Raw genomic sequence first — 16,495 nt, 5'->3', positions numbered from 1 at the left:
ATGTCTTGTACCTCCACTTCTAATGGCCAGACAATTTCAGGCTAAACAGACCAGCTGCCTGGAATAGAGGGTGCTACAGAGAAAAAAACATTCCACACTGCTGAATGGGACTCGCATGCTGGATTTTGTTCTAGTCCCAAATTGAGAAATCTGGATCCAGCCCTTAAGAGTCTACAGCTATTGACTTACCCTTTTGGTCATCCCAGGCCAGAGGATTATGCAGTCTCAACCAATGTACACTCTTGGCTTAGGGCAAAATGTCAGTGTTTATCATCTCCTCAAAATGATTATCTACTGATCAGCCTTAGTTTATTCTCTCCTGCATTTCAAAACAAAACAAAACAATGTACTAATCACCCACTGGCACTAAATGATAGCAAGAGACAGCAATGTCTGGGGACAAATGAAATTAAATAGAGAGCTGTGAATTGTCAGTGTAGTTTTGGCAGTACAGTTCATTTTCACACATGGCATGAATTCCCTGTTGGAAGCTGTAGACAAGGTAATGTAATGTCAGCTAATAGACAATAAACAGGGAGCAGTGATCTGTTATCACTTCTGCTGACCCTCTGCTGATGGACATTACTATATAAATAACAGAAATTGAGTAAGTGCCTTTTTTGATAACACTAACTTAAAATCAGAATTTAAGAATGCACATTGCCCTTTCTATGGACTATGAACCAATGGTTTTTTGCACTCTCTGCTAAACATCAGAGAATCCACACAAGAGGAAAGTCAAGCACCCACCTTCTCACTGGAAAAATAAACAGCACCTATCCCCTCTACCTGTCTGTCTGTCTTCATGAAAACTGAACAAAACCCTGCAGTGTTAAGATTCCCACCTGTAAGTCAAATGCACGAAGGAGAGACACACAGCACAAATCCCAGGGCCTCAGGTGAACACAAAGAAAGCAAGTAAGTTTGGCTTCTGTCAACTAAAGTAACTTGGAGACTCACAAGCTGGAACACGCATGTCACTTGTTTTTCATTAAAAACTTACTTTAAGGAGGCAACAAAGGAAGAAAGAATAGCTTAGGTTTTAATAATTAACCATAAAATGCCCACACAAATATTCCTGAGATTCAAAGCACCCTTTTGCAGTGGAATTGAGTTCCCAGAAGTATCTGCATCAAACACTCCAAGAAAATTTAAAAAACAACCCCCCCACACACATCAAAAACACACCAACTAAACTATGTTGAATGAAGTGGATTCAATCCAGTGCCTCAATACTCACTGAGACATGATAGTAAATGCACAGAATGTAAGCTCTAACTTTCCTGGCTTAATTTAGATTAACTAAAGTACTCTTGTTTACAGAGTTAATTATTTCTGCTTATGCATAAACAAGAGACAGGTAAGATTTATAAACCTGAAGTGTAGCAAATTATTTGGGTTTTGTTTACAAGTTAGAAAAACCTATACCCATCAGTCCTTCTTAGACAGAAGAGCTACATGGATTACTGGTCTTGGGGAAGAAAAAAAAACCCCAAAGACAGTCAAAAAGATGACCCCAGTAGCAGGCTAATGAAGCTCACCCTCTGCAGTAAGGTGTGAGGAGGAGAGAGGCTGCCCTCCAGTGTTCAGTTACCATACACCAGTAAGTGCAAGGGATGGGTTTTCTGCTCTTGGGCTGCACAAATGCCCTCATGGAGTGGGAAACTCCCATGTGAAAGGCACATTAATGATAAACACAGATTTAACTTGGCTTCTTCCCCCTCATATTTACTAATTCAATTGAGCTGATTTGGATTTAACATTAGGTACCACAGACACAATGATTTATTGAGATCTAAATTATTTTCACTTATTTTCAGGAGACTGCTAAAAATGTTATTTTTTCTAAAGGAGGGAGAAATCATTAATAGACAGCCAAGTAACTTCTACAAACTCTGTCAGACCTCTGTTGACCTATTTGCAATATAGCTAGTTAGTGGCTGCAGGTATGGCGTGTTTTGGTCACTGCTGAAACTGATATACCATGTTATTATTGTATATTATTATGAACGCATTATCTACATGCACTGAAAAGAGATTCAGACTGTACAAACAACAAAAACCCTATGCCACCAAATTTCTTTAAACTCAGGAGAGAACAGGTTACTACTAAACTATTAAATGGAAAACACATTTTTCTGCATCCCAAGAGTTTTCATAATATTTGCCCTCTATGCTTTTGGGCCTAAATACAGCAAACTACAACTTATCAGGAAACCAAAATTTATACAAATAATCTTCTCCCTGCCTTCCCTTTCATATTCTAAGTGGATGTAGTGCACCACAATTCCACTTCAGTTAGAGAAGTGGATCTCCACTCTACATCTCAAAACTTAAAATCAAAGCTCATACATTATTCTGGTTTTGACTGGTTTTAGCAGCTTATCATAAAGGCTGATGTGTCACATTATTTTATTTCAAGAATTTGATCAATTACATGTTTAAGACTCAAAAATTGCCAACAAACTGACTAGTTTTAGGGCACCATAATCAATTCTTTAGCAGACTTAAAGTGAAGGTAAATAAATAACTGTCATATTAGCACAAACACAGCCACATATGGTTTCTGGGTAGGTATGCACAAAGTAACAGAGCAGTATCAGGTGTTAAATCTCTAAGTTCTTTAACAGAGATGCAATTTAGCACCAGTCAGCTCTAAGCCGTAAGTCCACTATGATTTTAGACAAAGTTCTGTGATTTCACAGATACAAAACTATTAGCCATGCATACTTGTGTACTTAAATTCTTCTGTAAAATGAGCTATTTCCACTCCAATAGTTCACAATGGCTTCATATAGTCAAGCTTCCTTTCTTTTTTAAAGCCAGATTGACACTCCTCACAGAAAAGTCCTTAAAAATAAAGACCTATCAAACATTTTAATAAGAAAATTAGTGTTCTGTTTTTTCACTTCAATTCTTTTATAAAGCAAGGTCTTCTGGAGTCAGTTACAGAAGATTTTAAGGTTCATGATGTAGCATAATTAAATTATTGGGAGAGACATCAGAATAGGAATTATGTATTTCCAAACCAAACTTGTTACTATAAACTCTCGCCTTTGATTTCCCATAGAATACAACAGCAAAGAGTGAGTGCGTTTTGTTCAGCAGCTTCCAGCAGGTGAGAAGAAATGTCTAGTCCTGTTTGTTTCAATGCCATACATGCATTCACCTTTAATCAGCAGTGCTCAGGAACTCAGAAAAACAGCACACATCTTTTAGGATCACACTCTGAATCAGAAGCAGTCACTACAAGGAGAAGAAAAAATCCAGGCAGTCCTATGGCTCTTCAGACAGCAGGGCACAGTCCTGCTGGGTCACTCACCTGGACCAGAGTCAGCCTGGGAGCAGAACACTCTGTATTAAAGCACTCTTCTCTCCTGCACCTCCCTGCTGCTCCTCAGCCCTTTTCTCCATCATATAAAAGAGCTGCCTTTCTCATCATACAGCACAGGACAAGATTCCTCCCTCTCATCCCAAAGAACACAGAAGTAACTGCAGCCAGAACTATGCAGAAAATGTGCTCCCTAACTACTTTTAAACTACTCTTAACAACAGGTTGGCAGAAAGCAGGCTCCCTCAGCAGGCAGAATGACACATGTACGCGTAACTCTAACTCAACAGCTCCGAACAGAAGACACACAGAACTTTTTGGAAGGACTGACCATCCAACACATTTGTGTTCATCAGGTTATCCAGCAGGACAGAACTACAGCATATATTCATCCCTACCAAAGCAAATTATGTGCAATTTCTGACTGACCAGCAAGCACCTCTGGTCTAACTGAAGACTATTGTAACAGCATGCAAACCATCAATATTGTCTTTTCCAATACAATCATAGTCAATAATGTATCCTTTCAAAATGCAGAGGATACTGGAGGAAACAGGCAAAAATAGTTTTAAAGGGGAAAAAATAATCAAAGGGCTAATTTGGTTTTCAAAATCTGCTGAAGTTAACAAAAGAAAGACTCTGTCTGACCAAAAAGGAAAACTTGAAAAGGGAAAACAGAACCTGTAGAAAAGTAATGTTGAGGTGGCAAAATATCAAGAGGCTCATATTGTGTCCCCAAAAAGGGAAAGGTAGAAGCAGTTTTCATAACACGGACAGGCAGAAAACCTCATCTTTGGCCCACTGCAAACATGGATGCTGGTATCAAGTTTACCTACCAGTCTGGTACTGTGTGCCAATCAGTGAATATTCCACCTGTACACTGAGCGCCACATTCAATGAGATGACCTGCAAGACTGGGAAAATGACATTAAAGTAACTAAGTAAAATGCAAAATCAATTTTTACAAATCCAGCTTTAAAATACAATGGAAATATAGCTAAGTAACAAAATGTGCTGTTTTCCTCCACTAGTATATAATACAACTATGAATTAATAATAATAATTAATAACATTAAGCATAACAAGGGATCCTGAAAGATTACTAGAGTGTTTAAAGGACAAACTTTTACAAGAAGAATTTTCCTACAAAAAAATTAATACCTAAAAGATTACCTCACACCTAAACCCAAGTTTTCTTAGTCATTTCAAATCTTGATCTAAATTCAGTATTTTAGCAGTCTGTGCTGTGTGTAACTAAATAGACAAAGACCATTTTTAAATGAAGAGACAGAAAATCTCACCTCCATGTATTATGATTACCTATTACTATTTTCATATTTGATTGTGATAGGCCATAACTATTCAACAGAATTATGGGGCAAATCTTCATCTCTATCATCCCTAACTCAGTGGAGCCTGTATGAATTTCTTTCCACATTTTTCCTCAAGCAGAGGTTCAAGAACACTAGAGTGTGCTCAGGCTATCTAAGTAATCACTCTTTTATGAGTGATTACTTAGATACATGATGCACAATGTTAGATTAGGTGGCATAATTCTATCCACTTCTGAATTGGATTCCTAGCCTTAAGCCTACAACAAGGACTTGTAAATGGGAGCACTGACACTGAACTTCAACAGAACCATACCAGGATGCTGCCTTCTGACCAAACCTGCTTTTGTGCATCTTTCCAAGTAAGCCCTCCAACCACCCCAACTGCCAACAGCAGCAGCCAAACAGAAAAACCTGGGAATCAGTGGCCTGTACTATAAGACTTCATCTCTTGACACAAAATGAACAGCAAGAAAAAGTTAAGCTGTTAAATAAAATCCTTCAACCCTTTCTTCCTCTTCTTATTCTAAAAGCAGGTTCCAGAATAAGGTTTCTATAATTTCAATTCCAAGTGAGAGTAGTAAGTGAGCCTTGAAAAAGAACTCAAAACCTAATAAAAACATGCAAATAAATTAATGCAACGATAATATGAAAAATTAGGATGTGCTGAAAAAATTGGTACCTTGACATTATGATATGAAATACAGATTAACCCCATTTCTTCTCATATCATTTACCTTCCCGCAGCCAGCAAGTCATAGTCATCCCTATTCCAGCCAAACTAGAAGAAAAACACAAATATTTTAAATGCACAGAAGTTTCATACAGTACAAAAAACTGCACACCGTATGTTCATTGCTTTGAATAACAATGCATTGGATAGATTTTAAATCTAAACAACAATAATCGTCAGGCAGTGTACATTTTGTTCCTAGATGTGTACATCTAGAGTTCCTAGACAGCAAATTAGCAAAAAACTTCTGACACACTGCAGTTTTCCTCCTATTGACACACCCCAACAAATTTAAAGTCTGAAAGTCATACCCGCCTCAAAAAACCGGGAAGTGCAACATCCATATAGTTAAAACTGCACAACATACAGGTTTGAAAGTACAGTACCTATCTTGTGTCACCTGGACAAACCACTATGTGTCTTCAACTTTTGAAAATTATCAGTTCCTGGAGTACTACCAGTCACTCTCAAAAACTGGAAGCATACTTTCTTCTGTTTAACTGGAAATTTTAACTAGAATCTTTTCCCTGAGTTCAACCTGCAAGCAATACAGTAATTGTTTCTTATTTAGCACTTTGCAGACATCTTCTTAAAACCTTCCCTAAATAAATTAGATACGGTCTCTCTGGAGTAGGTAATACACATTGACAATTGTTATTCTGAGAATGTAAACAACTAGGAATAAAGTAAGAAGTCATAATAGAAATTATAAATGGAAAATTAATCAGGCAATGTTTGACATGCACAAACTCAAGAGTTTTAAAAAGTATGTTTTTAACTAGACACATACCCTATTTTTCTAAATATGCACCAAAAGAAAGCTTCTGTATTTGACCACGTGTGATCCTTCACAAAAATTCATGAAAACCTATTAAAAATACTTCAGAAAACTACATACCAAGCTTGTATATTTTTTTGAAATTCAAGGAATTTCAGAAATGCTGCATTGAAACTTTACTTTAAACAAAACTGCTTATCCACTGAAAAAAAACCCCAGTGTTTTAAACCAACTCACATGCTAACCCCCAACCAGAGTGAGCTCTACTATTGACACTTCATGGTAAAGAAAAATATACTTGCACACCAAACTTTGCAGAAAGGCAAGGGAAAAAACCCCAAAACAAACAGTACAAGTGAAATACTGGTGAAAAAGGCTAAGACTTCCTAAATTTCACCCAGGCTTTCCAGCCTAATGGTACACAAGTTAACAAATATGCCTGCTATCCGTTTAGGAGAAGTGGAAGCTGACAACTTTTCATGCACGTAAGAAAAAAAATACAGATGCTCATTATTTTTCATTTAGTATCTACATTTTCATAATGGACAAAAATTGTCTGATGATGACTGCAGAATATTCACTCACATATATTCATTAGGATTTGGAAATTAACTTTTACTTACAGAATGAATGAGTGGGCCTAAAACAATCCCGCTGTCAACACATCTGCCCGTCACAACAATATCAGCTCCAAGGTCTAGAGCTCTGCTTATTGGTCTTGCACTAAAAATGATAAAACACAGCAGTAAGTACTTTCATCTTTTAAAGCATCATTTAAAAAACAGTTCCCTAACACAAGTTAAAAATCACTTAAAAATTGCATAAGAAATCAATAAAAAATCTACTTCAACAACCAATCTATTGTTAGGTATGTACATCAAGAGTATTTTAAACAGTAGTCATCAGGGCACTATCAAATTCAGATACCTATATAACATAACTGGAGCACTTCTCTTTATTCAAGAAACTTTCTATGGACATTAAGTGCAGAGTGGGATATTTTTATCATCAATCACAGAAAAGAGTGTTTTTCAGAGATTCATTAAACATTTAATTTTTAGATGAGTATATAAAGATGAACATCCTTCAGCGATAAAGCCTGGTGACTCAGTCCTTCAATTTAAACCTATCAGGTCAATTATCTAAGTGATTTAAGAACTTGCAATACTGTCTAACTTCAAGAGCACTGTGCAAGAACAGGGTCATTAACTGGAAGAGATGCATGTGACCACTGTCTCATTTCTTGGTCCTTTCCCTTTACTAGACCTGATTAACATTGATTCATCTGAAGTGGATGGTGACAATGAAAATGCAACTTCACAAAGAGGTAGCTGGAACACCTGCATTCACAGACTTATGGAAACCCTAAGCATCATCAAAGAAGGAAGGGAGACCTTTCAAAGCAAGTGACCGTCTTGAAAAACTGATTTCCAAAATTTCAAGAGTACAAAGCCTGACACAGAGTTCAGCGCAAGGGAACCTCCTACAGCAATGACTACATATCCCAGTACTTGAATTCCCTGTTTGCATTTCTCTAGTGACAACACAGCAAACTACTCCATTCTGCAACAGAATACTCAGCATATGAAAAAGCATTTTTGCAATTGTTATAATTGAACTAACACTGTTTTGGCTCCAACTAAAACCTGGTAATTCACAGATGGTGTATTGCTAAGAAGTCATAACTTACAAGGTTGTAACTGTAACTTACAAGTTACAAACAAATTTTTTCCTGGTTGCCTGAATAATTCAAAGGTGAGCCTCATCTATTAAGTAGTTCTAACTGCAAAGCAAAACAAATTCCTGTATTCAATGTGTTAAAATCAGTTGTTCATAATAAAGACACCTTGCTAAAATAACTCACCCAAGATACACACTCATGCTGTGAATATTCTCTGGAAATTGCTTGCCACTCTCTAAATCGGTGATACCAGCTCCTTTTAAGTTCTCTTTCTGTTAAAAAACAAGCAGAACACACAAGCAATGAGTATTTTAAAATTTCTACTGTACGCCTCTCATTAGTATCAAACAATAGATCCACTTCACAGCAACTCTAAGCCAAGTATAATTATTAAAAGTATTACCAATACCAAGCAGTTGAATGGCTAAAAGCCTTAGACAGACTTTAACCACAAATTTTGCAGTATGCAGAAAATTAAGGTAGTCTTCAAAAAATGTTATGTTCATTTATATGTGACCAACAACAATGAACTGGTGCATTTCCTAGCCTTTAAACGGTCTTTAATTGCTGTAGGACTAAATAAATCAAACCCTGCCATCAGAAATGTATCTGCCACAGCTACAATGGTGTCATGGCCAGAGAACAAGGTTAATCCTGCAGCTTCATATGGTACTTAGAATAAACTGTGTTTCCAGAAAACTAGGGGCGAGGGAAGGGTGTGTTTTTGACCATGAATTAGGCATTAGCTTGGCAATCCAGTGGATTAAGGGGACAGTGAATGCATAGACACAACATCCATGTAAACTAAATGCTAATTTACAGGTGGGATCTGTAGTGTGGGAAAAAAGCCAAACTTCCACTCTGAAATAATTTGGTATTCTAAATTAATGACTGAAATCCTCCAAACCACAAGTAACATGTACCATGTTTCATGTACCAACAGCAGAAGTTGTCTGTAGACCATAAAAGCTGTGTCTTTGTTTCTGTAGGTCATGTACTGGCAACAGCATAGAACATAATGCATTTCAGATCAGACATGTCCATAACAAGCTCACATAACACCCAGTGTTGTACCAGTAATGAAATTCTGGCCCACAGACAGTAATTTCAGCAGGGCAGAAGTTTCTTAAAAGGAAGTCCAAGCACCACACATAACTTGCAAATAAAGACTCTTACTTGACAATCTTCCACATTCAAGAGCATGCAAGAGGTAACAGATCCTATGCAGATAAATAATTTTCCAAGTACAGGCAGAGATTTTACCACAGTGCAAACCTCTCCTCTCAACTACTATTGTGTACAAACTCTTTTCCCAGTAGCTTTTCAGGTATGGCCAACAGTTTTTTGCAGATTTCACAGATAAAGCGTAATTCTCTAAGTAAAAAAAAAATCCCATTTATTTAATAATATTTTTTAATATTTAAACTTCAGTCCTCTTACTCAACATTACCTTATTGGCTGTAAACTAATTACTTAAAACCAGAAAACCAGCTATCTATAAACAAAATAACATCAGGAAGTGCCTGTAAACCACTAAAAAAGCTAGAAGGGATAAACATTTGAATGTGTGGTAGCTACACCATGTTCAGAAGAATTAAAAGGCATAATTATCTAGTTTAGACAGAAGCATAAATAACAGCATATAATAGCTTCTCCTGAAGAGCAGGCAGACCTTACAGCAGATTCACATTTTGCTTCAAAAAGCTAAACAGAAGATCCACAAGCTTATAAAATTCACCCCCACTATATACCAAACAGCAGATGTCCCAAGAATTATATTTATGCATTAAAAAACCTGAAAGACAATGAAGAACAACGCTTCTGATAGTAGAAGACTACTGCAGAAAGACACACAAGGTTCCTATGGGACAGTAAATGCCACCTTCATACTACAGACTTGGGCTACTAAAACTTAAAACAAAGTGAAATACCTCACTCATCAGATCATCTCCAGCAACAACAGCTATTTTCAAATCAACATCTGCTTTCTTTGCCACCTCCTGAAGGGCAGCTGCACAAGCAAGTGGATTAACTCCACCAGCATTACTGATGACACGAACACCTAACAGAAAAAAAAAAAAAAAGGCAAATAAAGTTCGGCAGCATCAATAATCAATCACCAGTACTTTAAAAAGTCTGCTGGAACAGAAGCAAGGTATCAACTTCACGAGGTAATAGACATTCAGTCAAGCAAAATACAAAAACCACATTAAAACAAGAACCACATTTAACCTGTGAAAGGATCAGAATAAGCCAGGACAAAATTGTTTAGAGAAAAATAACTGCTATAGATGTTTTTCACCTATCCTTTATGAATGGAAGAAGTAAGTGACCAGAAAGAGACACATAATGAGGCAGACAGCAGCATCAAACACCTCTGACAGGAACAGTAACAGACATTGTGAAGCTTTACTAATGTAAACAAAGAAAAAAAGAGTGGAAATCATATTGTAGAACTATGTGGGAATTTTTAAAAGTTTAAATTACCTTGAAAACATCTAGATCTCACATTTTGAAAAATATCTAAAGCAATCTGCCATTCACAAACTGAAGTTACAGTAAGACAGGCATGGACATATACATATGTATTTACAATTGTAACAAATATCTCAACCCAATTTCACCATCAGACCTGTACCCGGCATCAATTAGAATGGGATTTTTCATAGAATTTTAGAATAGTTTGAATTAAAAGGATCTTAGAGATCACCTAGTTCCAAGTCCCCTGCTATGGGCAAGGTTATTCAGGGCTCCATCTGTCCTAGCCTTGAACACTTCCAGGGATGGGGCACTCACAACTTCTCCGGAAAACCTGCTCCAGTGCCCCGCCACCCTCACAGTAAAGAATTTCTTCCTAGCATCCAATCTAAAATTACCCCATTCCCCCTTCTCCTATCACTACATATCCTTGTAAAAAGTCTCTTGCAAACCCCCTTTAGGTACTGTAAGATCTTCCCAGAGCCTTCTCTTCTCCAGACTGAACAGCCCCAACTCTGTCAGCCTGCTGTCATAAGCAGGTGTACAGAAATAACACACAAACTCATGCAAGGAGTAGCATACCTTTCCTGTGAATATCTTTTATATAGGGAGCCATGGCAGTGGAGACAAAATCCGGAGTGTAACCTAAAACCTGAAATAATAAAGAGCTGTAACCATTTCTTACAGGTAGGTCAACCCCACCCCTCCCCTTGGTTAACACAGAAGAACTACCTCTCAAATAATACCATCGTTCGAGTAACACGACGGAAAACGACATCACTTTCACTAGATGAAACTGAACAGATGCAAATAAACACATGCGAATAAAAAGTACACTTAAGAAACCGTATCCCCGTAACCAGCTATGTCTTGAACAGGTTTCGGGCGCGATCTGGCCTGAAGGAGAGCTCGGGAGGTCGCCAAGTACCGGAGCGCGCCCGCCCCGGCCAAGCCCAGCACGCCGGGGCCGGACACCGGCGCTACTTACGGGAGACCGGGCCCTGGCGGCCGTCAGCAGCGACATGGTGATCTCGGAGAGATAATCGAAGACGAGGAAATCCAGCTTCCCTCCGTAGAGCAGCTGCGGCACTGGCGGGGCAGGCAAGAAGGCACCATCAGCTCGGGGCACCCCCGCCCGCCCCCACCCCCGGTGCCGGTGCCGGCCCCGCCCGGGCGTGCGGCGGCGGCCCCGGCCCGGCCGCTTGCGCAAGGGGGCTGTCTGTGGCGCCGGGGCCGCCGCCCGCCGGGCTCGCCGGGCCCCCGCCGGGTCTCCCCGCCGCCCCCCGAGCAGCCGCTGCCGCCCCACCGCCCACCTGCGGCCGCCGTGTCCCCCCAGAAGCCCGAGGCGCAGCCGATGCGCACGGCGGCGCCGGCCGGGGGCTCGCAGCCCGCGCTGCGCCCGCGGCTCCAGCGGGGCGGGCGGGCGGCGGCCCCCAGGAGCCGCGGGCCCCGCAGCGCCAGCAGCGCGGCGCAGCTCATGGTGGCGGCGGCGGGAGCGCGGGCACCGCCCCGGCTGCGGCCGCTAACACTGGGCCGGGGAGGAGCTGCGGAGGCGATTGGGAAAAGGGGCGGGAGAAAGTTGATAAACCCGGGAGCGCGGGGGAGAGCGCTGGGCGGGTGCAGCGGTGTACGCGCAGCGCCAGTCAGCTGCCGGGCAGTGATGGGGCCGGGCCGGGGTGGGTCCGGACGGGGCTCTCCGGCTCGGGCTGTGCCAGCCCCGTGCTGGACACGGGGCGGTGGCGGGGCTGTCGCATCCCCGGGGAGCTGCGGCTCCCGAAGCGTGCGGCGGAGGGCCGGGGAAAGCCTGGACAGGGAAAGAAACCCCGTCATGAGGCCCGGGATAACGTCAGAAGCGTCAGATCGTCCCGTTATGGAATCCTTATAAACCTTTTCCTCCTCGCCTAAATACAAAATGTGTTTATTGAAGAATAAGACTTTCTGTGTGGGAGTGCACATCTCAGTTCTGGCATAAAGCGTTTCTCAGGTCCTGGACTGAATTTCCAGTCTGTGGACGTAAGGAAAGTCTCACCAAGCCAGGAAATTCCCTCGTATATGAGGAGGAAGGATTTCCTGGTCCTGGTGTCTGAGCTGGCGGGCTGTCTCTGGATATCTCCGCAGAGCGAATCCTTGTGTCTGGCATCAGCGAGGACTGTGCCGGAACCGGTCTTGTGTGCTACTCTGACACAACAACAGCTTGGCCTTCTTAACAAGTACACTTCTATTCCAAGTGGGTTTGAATCACATCTTGCAAATGATACAATAATAAAATTGGGAGTCTTTACAAGAGTGATGAAAAATAAAACGTTTGGTGTAACACAATGCGAAGTGTGTGATGATGACGAGAGGAGGCTTTACTGATGTAAAAAGTAGCTGTGTTGAAAATAAATAAGTACTTCTGGAAATTGTTGATAAGACTTCCAGTTAGGCTATTTCCAAATTATGAATAGGAATAATGCAGTTGAGTGAAGATAGGAAATAGTCATGTTCTCATCTCAGGATTTGGTTCCTTATTTAGCAAGGTACAACATTTTCTATTGCAAAGAAGGGCTATAAAACACCATTTCATGTTCTCAGTGCCTGAGTGATGAACACTTCCTGTCCTAATCTATTAAAGAGGTAGAACCAAGGAGGTCATAAAGAAAGAAAATTTTGTTCCCTATACAGATTTTTATTATTACACTATGAAAGTATTTCATTATTATGTTGAAAATGTGCAGGTTTTGAGTCCCTATAAACTAATAAACATGCAAATAATCACAGTAGGGGAGGAAAAAACACCGGGTAATTTATATACATTCAACTCTAGAGAGCTTTGTCCTAAATGTATATTTATTGTAGCTCCTTAAAGTCAACTTTGAAGCAAGAATCAGAAAGAGCAGTCTCTGGTACAAAATACGTGGCTATCCATACAGACATAAAGACAGATGCTTTCTGTAAATAAACTTCAAAGTGTCTTGCACGTGTGTTTTGATACGGAGTGCATTGCAGTCAGATGCCAACATATTGCAGCGTGGCAGTAGACATGGCTAATCCTGTGCAACTCATGCAATCCTCTCAAATCCTGGGGTGAAATTCAAGCGTGGTTCGCCTTGGCTGACAACGTGCTGCAGTCTCACCTTCTGTGCTTGAACACATCCAGAATTAATGCCAATCCCTGATAAGCAGAATCACTGATAACCCCTGGATGTAAGTCAAAGTTCCACTGGAATGGGCTGGGCCACGTTTTCATGCTGCAAAACTGAGCTCCAGGGCGTGAGGAGAGCTGGCTGCTGGGGCCAAGGGACCCAGAGGCCGGCAGGTGGCTGTGTTTCACCACTGTATGCACCCTCCTCGCCTGCAAAAGCATCCCTGGCCCCAAAACCAGCCCCCTGCTCCTGCCAGCATCCTCTGCGCGATTCTGTCTCTCTGGATGAGCCGGGCATTTTATCTATGTTAAGAAATACTCACATGCACATGTGTATGTTGGTGAAACAGTCTTGGAATCTAGAAGGCTTTATTCTTTTATCTTCTCTCAACTATTTTCATAGCATTATCGATGCATGGGTGACTCCTGACGTGTGTGGAGAGAGAGAGAAAATAAGGCATCTGACTCAATCATCAGAAGGCTAAATAATTACTTTATTATTCTATACTACATACATTGCATCTAAACTGAATCTGCCTTGTACTCGCCCTTGTACACAACTGCACTTATTCCTCAACTCTCTTGTGACTGTCCAGACTCACACACACACTTGGCCCTGACAGGCCAAGGGAACAAAACATCTTCACTTTGGATGGACAATCCCTACATTGCATTCTACTTTTGTAGCCATGATATTTTATGAAAAATCCTTTCCTAGAATTTTTCCCATCCTGAGGAGCTGAGAGCCTCCGGAAAGAAATGTAAACGATAACTATCTGCTGCTGTGGAATGCAACAGGTGCATCTTCCATTGTTCATGTGGATTGTTTTCAATTGATGAACAATCACAGCCACCTGTGCCAAGGCTGTGAGCAGTCACAGGATTTTGTTAGGCATTCTATTCTATTCTATTCTTGGTCTTTGTAGCCTTCTGATCCTTCTTCTCTCTGTTCTTTTAGTATAGTTGTAATGTAGTATTTTAATATAAGATAATAAATCAGCCTTCTGAGCAAAATGGAGTCAAGCCTTGCGTCCTCACACTTGGGGCATTCACCGCAAGATACTTTGGCACAGCAAGCGAGATAAGAATTATGTTTTTCGTTCTTCTCTGCTTGTCTCACAACTTCTCTCTGTTCAGAGGGCATGTGAGTACCACATAGCATGGATTTTGACAGCCACTGCTCGTGGCTCAGAGAAAGGACTGGATTTTGCTTTGTCAGAAACCATTTCAAGGTCCTTATGGAACCTTGAATACAATTTTATATGGATGTTGATGGCTGACAATTAATATCTAACATATATTTAATATTAAGACATACCCATTAGTCAAATGCAAGGAAAGTGTTTAGGACTGTTTCCATTATTTGCAATGGTGCGGTGAAGTAATAAAGGGATCAAAGCCTATATTCTGTTGGTTCCCACGGAGAATGTGTTTCTTACTAAATTTTTACTTATCCATAAATAAGTAGACTATTTAATAAGTTTATTGAGAGTCCAGAAAAATAATCCATTTTTCTGAGAGAGTAATTTTACATCTCTACCCTCCATTTCACAAATTCTTTTATTAAAATTTACTGAATGTTCATTACCATAATCATTCCATCCTGAGCAGTAATGATTAGCTCAGAGTCCATTATTTCATACATTAGGTTAGGATTGTTTGAATGAAAACAGGGGAAAATTATATAGTGGTTCTTTTCCTGGTAGTCTTGGGAAGCAATGCTCTGTGATGGTCAAGTCATAATTTGAGATTTTTTTTTGAGGTGAATTAAGAGATTTTAGGAACAGTTTATTGCTCTTTGAGGACATTAGATGGCACTGTGTGGTTGTCAGTAAAGCCCAAAAGAAACCACAATGAGTAACAAGCCTGTGTGGAATTCATAGACAGGAGGTGCTAATAAAGGCTTGACTGTATTTGTGACCTGTGTAGGGGATTTGGGTCAACAATAAAACTCACATGATAGGAACCCATTGCTTAATGTAACATTTTTAAGAATAAGCCAGAATTCCTCCCATAATTTGTGAGAAGAAAGCAAAAGAAGCATCTTCTGGCTTTATTTTTTATGCCAGAGAAATAAGAAGACTACAGATTAAAAAAGAAGAAGAAAAAAGACTTTTTTTTTTTTCTGCTCATGGTTTACATGTAGATAGATCTGAGCTTCTCTTTCCTTGAGTGACCCTAAATACTTATCTTTGCATTTAATCAGCTAATGCTATTTATGTTTCAAAAATAAGCCTGTGCTTCTGTAAACAGATTCATGCACCAACATGGAGCACAGATAATGTGTAAGAGAACTGTGGAATTCATTCTTCTACTTCCATCATCCTGAATTAATGGCATTCAAGCCTAATCCTGGAAGTCAAGGAGGACAATACAGAGTGCATTTTTCCAAAACAAATACACTTTCTATTACATTTCTAGGATTTTTCTGACAGTCAGGCTTCCTCTGGTTGCTTAAAAAAGTACAAGCAAAGTATTTCCCAGGCCAGAGATTTGTTATGAAATACATTACATTTTTGCTGTATTTTCTTTAATGTTATTGTCAATAAATTCCTGTCCAAACAAATAATATCAGCCTATATGTTTAATTATTGAAGTAGGCTCTGTTTAGTTTATTGAGGCTCTGTCCTCTCAACTAATTACAAAATACTCAGCAAATATTTGAATTTACTACTTATCTCATTCCCACAAATTAGTGCATCTCTCTGTTTAACAAATGAGTTCACTGTTCTTGCCCTCAAGGTAAAACATACACTGCAATCTCTCTTCTGCAGACAGTCTGAATAGCAACCTTTTCTAAGGGAATCAACAGCTGGAAATGGTTTCTGCAGATCAGTAAAGGCAGAGAATTTACTATGTTGCATCAATTTCCTTAAATCAGGCACAAACAACTCAAAGCTCAATAATGATGTTTCACTTGGGGCTTTGTATTCGATTTTTAGAATTTCAAGGTATAATGTAGTGTACTACATGACTCAGAAAAACCTCAGCTATGACAAAATGATAGAATGAATTATCTTCTGAATCATCTTGGTTCCA

At 40.0% G+C, this 16,495-nt stretch overlaps 1 protein-coding gene across 3 annotated transcripts in view; it reads right to left on the bottom strand.

Moving 5' to 3' along the window:
• LOC135299065 (uncharacterized) overlaps positions 1 to 11,826 on the bottom strand; it is a 57,790-nt gene extending 45,964 nt beyond the window's left edge. For all 3 annotated transcript variants that reach the window (XM_064417439.1, XM_064417440.1, XM_064417441.1), the window contains exons 1-8: positions 11,646 to 11,826; positions 11,321 to 11,421; positions 10,915 to 10,984; positions 9,786 to 9,916; positions 8,038 to 8,126; positions 6,797 to 6,896; positions 5,400 to 5,443; positions 4,168 to 4,245 (exon numbers count right to left, since the gene is read on the bottom strand). In XM_064417439.1, the coding sequence (XP_064273509.1) occupies positions 4,168 to 4,245; positions 5,400 to 5,443; positions 6,797 to 6,896; positions 8,038 to 8,126; positions 9,786 to 9,916; positions 10,915 to 10,984; positions 11,321 to 11,421; positions 11,646 to 11,811 (779 nt within the window). In that variant the 5' untranslated portion in view covers positions 11,812 to 11,826. The remainder of the gene's footprint in view (positions 1 to 4,167; positions 4,246 to 5,399; positions 5,444 to 6,796; positions 6,897 to 8,037; positions 8,127 to 9,785; positions 9,917 to 10,914; positions 10,985 to 11,320; positions 11,422 to 11,645) is intronic.
• Between the last annotated feature and the right edge of the window lie 4,669 nt (positions 11,827 to 16,495).

This window comes from Passer domesticus, chromosome 4, assembly GCF_036417665.1.
Source record: "Passer domesticus isolate bPasDom1 chromosome 4, bPasDom1.hap1, whole genome shotgun sequence".
NCBI lineage: Eukaryota > Metazoa > Chordata > Aves > Passeriformes > Passeridae > Passer > Passer domesticus.
Note: the sequence above shows the minus strand (reverse complement) of the source record. Positions and strands in the feature narration are given on the sequence as shown.